Below are 7,591 nucleotides of genomic sequence, written 5' to 3' on the forward strand. Positions count from 1 at the left end.
CTATTTCCCATACTGTTTTATGCTGTCAGTGTTCATACGTGAATTCTGCATGGCTCAAGGTTCTGTTGCCGAGATACAAGACTGGATATGACAGGTTCTACTGTAAGATAAGACACCTTCTATAAACCGACAGACCTCTGCCATGTGTCATTTACACAGGCTGCTACCACCTGAACGGCCTTGATGGAAATACAAGTTATTAGCCCAAGGAGATAAATCACTCACCGGTCAGTTTGAAATAGAACTGGATTTTCTGGGAACTATCATACTGAATCATCACAAACAGATTACAGATCCCAGCTCAACGGTCAATCTGTTTTTATAGAAAAATTAGTTTTATTGAACAGGTTTTTTTTCTAGACAAGGATATCCATCAAGAAGTGACACACACAACACAGTGCTGGCTATTGGTTTTCCTTGACCTAAAACTAAAAAATAAGATAAAAAAAACTAAATTAGCACTAAACAAGTTAAGGCTCTGGCAAAAAAATTTCAAAAACAGAATTTAGTTGTAAAAATTAACCAATAGCGCAATTCGCACTGGATCCAAAGCTAGCATCTCTGTGAAAACCGACGTTCCACAAGCCTTACGACCAGTAAGTGCTTCAGTTAGTTGCCAAAATCGTATCTGCAATGCAAGAGTAAAAATCAATGTTATTTGTATGCAGATTGGTTAAGTTTCACAGTCACTATGCAATACTGCTGTGGAAAGTGTAAACTGCAGAACAAGGCCTGTGGGGGACAGCAGCCGACTGTAACCAATGCAGCAACTGATTAACATGCCCACGGTGTGTCTATGAAGTTATCGTTAGGAACACAAAGACACACGATTGACAGATGACACCCTTCAGTTTGGTTAGGAATGTGTTTCACAGCAGCTGTGCAGAGTGACTTTTTATATTACCAGTCTTTAAAGTTCTCTGTAGAAATACATTTCATTTCTCAGACCCAAATTTCAACCATAAATTGAACATGTACTATAATTTACTGTGTTTGACTAATCCAATATTCCTGATCAGCAAGTCAGATCGTGAAACAAGGGAGTACAACACACACCCTTTAGGTTACATTTTAACATTGCAAGCCACCTTTTTATTAATAAGGCAATCAAATAATTTGTATTTATTTTTTTAAAGTGGCAAATAAATTATGCAAACCTGTAATCTACTAAAATGCATAGACCCAGTTTGCGCACAGTTTTCTTTGCAGCACAAAAGGGGAAAAATGCACACGATCCCTTACCAATGTTCCACATCAGCATCTTCAAACTGCCCAGCAACCGCTGAGCCTGTATCCACTTCCATTCCATCTAGCCAAGAGAAACACAAACATCCAGGGTTAAAATCACACTACAGAATTAGTCATTTACCATAATTCCTGTATTATATTATAAATGCACATTTAATGCATTTGTACTCCTGTTGTAATTTTACTTTAGGGTGGATTGCTTCTGTTTCTCTTTTGTCATTTAAGGGAGTTCATCTTTAAAATCCCAGCGTACAGCAATGTCGTAAAAGGAAGACAAATGTATAGGGGAATCAGCTGTATGCCAAAAGGGATAGTTTGTTTTTTTACAGGATTGTTAATAGCTGTGTTCTCACTGCCCCCTTGTGGTAACAGACAATGAGACACAGAACCTGAATATACTTCTTATTAAATAATCAAGTCAAAGAAGAAACAACACAGTGTCTGCCCCCAAACAACCCGCTAGCGACCCCTGCAGCAGAAGATGCAACCTTCCAAGACAAGAACGCTGTGCACGGAAAGCACCGACTTGAAAAGAAAGGCAAGTCCACAAATATTTAGATTGCTGAAACTGCAGGAAATCCATCTCTGTGTCTCAGTGAGATCAAACAGTAAAAAAAAACAGCTGTGGAAAGAACTAGATACAGCTCCTCTGAAGACGGACTTCCCAGCCTCTGGTATTTCTTAAGAGTCCTGTTAATTGTATATGCTTCTTCCTTTTAATGAATGTCCACAACTAGAAAGCACATCATAACGCAGACTGTACAATGTATCATTGCATGGAGTAACTTGCAGAATTCAGAAACCGGCAAAAAAAAAAGAGGTCTTGTGAATATATATATTTGTTAACACACACTTTGTTCTTAATGCTACCAATAAGAACAATCACTACCACCAATTCATATAAAAGAGCTGAACTGAGCTCTCTGTGTTTACTTTAATGTCTCATTATGGCTGTAAAGCCAGGCTCAGCATAACCAATAAGACTACAAGATCTGGGGGAAAGCCAGATGGGCAGCACTCTCGATATTCGTCCATATTGGGTCAGAGATCAGTCAGTGACAGTCACCAGCACATTAAGACAGCAGTGTTTATATTAGCTGTGTAAAACTACTGCCACAAAAGGATTAGTTAGCAACGTACTGTATGCAGAATCATTAAATACAAACAGCAGACACTATGAAGCCCCTAAACAAAACCATTTCACCTTCAAAGTCAGCGGCTGCAGATTCGGTCCTCACTCCTGCCATGTGGTACTGCTGAGCCACTGACTCAGCCAGCATACCCTCCAATCGCTGCAGAGTGCTCTGCCCTTCGGAGGTCAGACGCGAGAGCCCTTCCTCGTAGGTGCAGAATGAAGGCACGTCACCTTGCCCTTGTTCTGGAAAAACAACAGGAGAATAAAGACACACAAAATAAAAAGTGACTTCATTTAAAATGACGGAACGCATACAAACTAAAATCCAGACGGAGGGGTACGTTGTAGAGGTCCCACAGAATGGCCACCAATGTGACTGGAGCATACACCTTGAGACCACCGTCTCTGCGAACTCCTGTAGTCAGTTTGTGTTTATCGACTTCCGAATGGTTGAAGTCTATTCAGCGGATCTTGTGAAATTTCTTATTGGAGAGTGCGGACCAACATCTGAACACAGAACACTGCTCAATTCAAGCATCTACTGTATTGACCGGCCTAGTGTTATTTTCTCCTATGGTGCTTGACTCATTCTGGTATGGCTATACTTTGCCTGATTAGAGCATATTAGTTTCACACTTTCATAACCCAGTGCCACTACATGGAGCTCATCCACTGCAAAGACAGTTTCACCTTCTAATAAGGTCTTCACCACAACAGAGAGAACAGATTTGTTGTAAAGCCTTTAATAGCACTTTAGAAAAATCCATCAATCCATGCTGCATTGTGGAGTTGCCAGGCAACCGTGGGAAGACGGTCAGAAACGAGGCTCATGTTGCGAGAGTCAGGAACAGATAAAGTGCACTGGCAGCCCTTCATCCTGCAGACATGAACTCACCAGCTTCCTCAACGTCGTACTCGTCACCCTCAAAATCATTGTCCGAGTCGTCATCCTCCGGGTCAGGGTGCAGAGCCTGACACTCGCACATCGCCGAGAACATCGGCTCCACTGCAGGAACACAGAGAGGAGGCGGGCTTGAGACAGGACACTCGCAGAGGGAGCGTTGCATTTCTTAATCACTGGTCTCTACTTGGTTTGCCTGCTCTTTACAGGTGCATACTACAAACGAAAAACTGACACAAAACAAACGCCAAATCGTGCAGCCATTACACATCAAGCCCTTTTTTTTTTATAGAAATGGCAAAGTTGCTTGGGTGTGTATTTATTCTTTTTAACAGCCCATATGTGTATAGCACTATGAAATACAACATATAAAACCACAAAAGTGACAGCAAACTGTCCAGGTAAGGGTACATGATACACAGCTTTCCAGAGCATATCCTCAGCTGTAATTGCCATGTGGTAGCAAATAGCCTCCTTTATGACAGCTATAATATGGACTGGATGCTGCTAACTAACCAAGCAATATTAGCAGAATGGGATTTGACCCTGATAAGGGCAATTTGGGGTAAATCTCTAAAGCTGCAGCAAACTTGTTTGACAAACATTAAAAAAGACTGGTAACCAGGCATCAATCATAGAACCAAACATACTATAGGGAATGAAGTCTTTAATGTATTAAATAAAGTTTGATATTAATTTAACGAGTTTAGACTGTCTGTCTCCTTAACAGTTTAGAAGTTTCATGAAAAAATCCTCAATAAATAAATAAAATTGGAGGGGGGGGGGGAGGTGATTTGTTGAAATAGTTTTTGCACTCCACTGAACCACTCTGCAGTCCTTTCAGAAAGCAGCTCAGTGATGTACTGACGTGCTGCTTTGTCGCTGGGTACGAATCGGATCTCTGTGATGGGATCTGTGTCTTCATCGCTCTCGTCTTGCTCGCCTTCAGAGTCTTTCTCCTTCATTTCAGACTCTTCAGCCGCCCCATCCTCCTCTGGAAAGAGTTCAATACTAAGAATGTAAAACACATTTAACTGCCTCACCGTCAGCAGTCTCAGCGGGCATGTTATTTTATAAGCACTTGAAATAATATTTACGACGATTTAGGCTACTGGTCCCCTTGGATTGTAGTTGAGAATCACTCTCAACTCTCTAATACAAGGTTAGAGTTAAAAATACTGAAGCACATTTTGTTAGTCCAAGAAATAATGGCCTAGTTGCAACCTTCTCACTGGGAAAAGGAAACCGGGGCCAGAAGCAACACTCAGTAGTAGAGAGAAAGGCTTGTTCGGACAAGCACAGAATAATAAAACTCCACTATCCAAGGAGAAGCATTCTGGGAAATAAATAATGTGGCTCTACTATCCAACACTCAGCTGGAACTCCCTCCAAAATGACTGGTAATTATCTTGTAAACACAGCATTTCCTACAGCAAAGTTTCTCTTTGGAAAAAGCTACCACAGCATTGCAAATGGACAAAAGGAGAGAACATGATTGTTGCCATTGTGACACTAATTCCAGACGTGTACTGTATGTATGTATGTATGTATGTATGTATGTATGTATATATATATATATATATATATATATATATATATATATATATATATATATATATATATATATATATATATATATATATATATATATATATATATATATATATATATATATAAACACTGTTTCAATAGAAAATCTTTCCTGTTCCAATCAGGCCACATAAACCCCGGAAGCTGTTTTTTTTGGTGCCCAGACAACAGCTTATGGGCTGTGTTGAATACTTCTATGCTCCAGAGGTTTTCTTATTCTGCAGCAATAAACTCACTGTTCAGTAAATCAAGGGGTAAGACAGGCAGTGCTTCAGCATGCAAGCTGCAAAACAACATTATTCTTGAAAACTGAAACTGCTTCAACCATTTTTGTGCCAGATTTTCAGTATCAAATTACTCAGGTCTGTTTTTTCCCCCCCTTTCTATTGACAGGGGTCCTAGGACTGCTACACATTTAAACACATACCGCAGCTCAAGCCTAGCGAGATTAGTATGCAAGCCAGAAAAGGCAATGGCCTCTTCCCATTAAGCTGATAAAGCACTCCCTCTGCCCCATTGCCTTCATGTGTGGAGCATGCCACCATACAGGAATGTCGAAACCTTTTCCAAACTGGATCACATTTTAAGCCAGTTAAAAGTGCCAGTAATTAACTGACAGCTTATATTCCTGGACAAACCAGACATGTGAAAATAAAATGTCGAAGCAGTTATGACAGTCCATATGGTTAATGTGTGTATCAAGGGCACATTAAATTGAAGAGACCTGAGCTCAGCTGGGAAGTCAGGGGTCCTGGAAAGCTACAATCACCATGTTGCTTGGATGCCACTCACCCAATGCTATGTTTGAAGGGCACCATTAAACACTCCAATACTACAGTTGTGAATATACAGACTCACCACTCAGCTTAGCATTGACCATCACATACAAGTGCTCCTGTGGATAGGCGCTCACGTCCCGGGAGATGGCATGCAAGCTGATGGAAGGGTATTCCAGCGAGAAGCCCAAGCCTGTTCCATCAAACCAGGACAAACGGCTAAGTGAAAAGAAACAGAGCAGAGTTCCACAGCATTATTCCCTGCTACTATAGTTATCCATACCTGTGTAGTGCTTAAAACTGCATAGTTAACCATAGGATTTCAACAGCACCCACTATGGGTACCACTGCTTACTGCATCATGGCCTGTTCTGTACCAGTATCTAAATTCATCGCTCGCAGTAGGTTTGACAGAAGCCACAGCATGTATGGATATACCCTAAGCCAAGCTACTTTGTGGATCATGTCCTAGAACCGTGATGTTTACTGCAAATACGATTTTTACTCAGCAGGTAAGTTCTAGCCTAAATATTCTATTTATTAAAAAACAATAGGACACTTGTCTATTGATCCAATATTTTTTACACAATAAACCAATCCCAATTGATTTACATATTGATACAGCCTGACTGCTGTTGTCATAGCGAAGCATTGTATTGTTCTGCCATCTACAGATAGTGCTATGGATGGTACGGTAGACTGACAAAAAAAACGCCACAGCTTCAATAAAAACACTGTCTCCATACGTCGATTTCAATGTATTGCAATAGTGATGAAGGATCATGTAGATATTTGCTGATTGTGTATTGAATAATATTCTACTGTATTTAGCGCGGGATCTGGCGTTTACATTTGGTATACGCTGCTATACAATGTAGCTGTGATCTCAGATATCAAACTCAAAAGTAAAAAACGTATACATCAAAAATACAAAATTCTGTTTGGAAAACAGTGCCAGGAATTGTTGAAAAGTTAGTAATATATCCTGCTTAGACACGTTGATATCCATGCGTGCGCGCCTTACTCAGTAGTCGAACTGAATTGAACTTGAAAACCTCCAGTTAGATCAGAAGAAAAATATCACAAGCATTATAAACAAATACCATCAATTGCTCATAGTCACAGCTGACCGAAATATGAACACGACGTCAGTCGTATAAAGGAATACATACTTTTCAGCGACGTAGAGTGTTCCAGAGCCAAGTCCTTTCCCGTCCAAAACTGCCGCGGTCTCAGACTGTTGGTACCGGACGCCTTCGCTGGGAGGGGAAACGTTTTTCAGCAAAACCATATCTTCACTGACTATTTTAACACTTTTATATAGAAAATATATCTATATAGCAGTGTAACTGTCACATATATTGTCTTTTGCACAATATTAGCGCTTTAACAAGCAAAGAAAAAACAAAATGACTTTTTTTTTTTTTTTCTCAAAAGCTGGGAAACTAAAGTCTCCGTCGGCTGCACACACCACTTAATTCCCTGCTTGGATGTTTCTGTTTCTGCGTCAATCCACAGTCAATCCATGCTTTGCTTTTACTGCAAGTGGAAATGCAGCCCCACCGACCGTCCTCATTACCTCGCTGTACTAAACAAGAAGCCGCGTTTTGCTCCAAGAGAATAGTCCTTTTGTCATTTAAAAGAGAAACCGCTACTGCCACCTACAGCAGAGGAGCAAAAAGTGCCCAAACAGTATTAACCCTTTCATGCATGCAACATTGAGCATAGATGTTTTTTTTTTTTTTTTTTAAACTGTTGATGTAATTTTGGACACATAATAAATATATCTTTCATTTAAAAAAAATAAAAAATAATATTCAATGTTTTTCAATTGCTTTATATGGAGAAAAAAATCCTCATATGAGGTCCCCATACAAAGACTAGAAGGGTTTTTTTTTTATCCCATTTTCAAGCAATTTGCTTGAGTTCTATCCGTCCATT

The 7,591-nt window shown here is 40.0% G+C and overlaps 1 protein-coding gene across 3 annotated transcripts; it reads right to left on the reverse strand.

Annotated features, from left to right (window-relative positions):
* Positions 1-314: 314 nt before the first annotated feature.
* clns1a (chloride channel, nucleotide-sensitive, 1A) lies at positions 315-7,238 on the reverse strand. Of its 3 annotated transcripts, XM_041232832.1 has the most exons (7): positions 6,823-7,235; positions 5,733-5,869; positions 4,153-4,278; positions 3,279-3,389; positions 2,453-2,626; positions 1,243-1,309; positions 315-628 (listed from the first exon to the last, which is right to left on the reverse strand). In XM_041232832.1, coding segments are annotated over exons 1-7 (735 nt in total). In that variant the 5' UTR covers positions 6,942-7,235; the 3' UTR covers positions 315-627. The 3 variants fall into 3 exon arrangements, with proteins under 3 accessions (XP_041088766.1, XP_041088768.1, XP_041088765.1); XM_041232831.1 differs by lacking the exon at positions 315-628 and having other exon boundaries at positions 1,239-1,309; XM_041232834.1 differs by lacking the exons at positions 3,279-3,389; positions 4,153-4,278 and having other exon boundaries at positions 6,823-7,238.
* Between the last annotated feature and the right edge of the window lie 353 nt (positions 7,239-7,591).

Source organism: Polyodon spathula, chromosome 30 (genome assembly GCF_017654505.1).
Source record: "Polyodon spathula isolate WHYD16114869_AA chromosome 30, ASM1765450v1, whole genome shotgun sequence".
In the NCBI taxonomy this organism is placed as follows: domain Eukaryota; kingdom Metazoa; phylum Chordata; class Actinopteri; order Acipenseriformes; family Polyodontidae; genus Polyodon; species Polyodon spathula.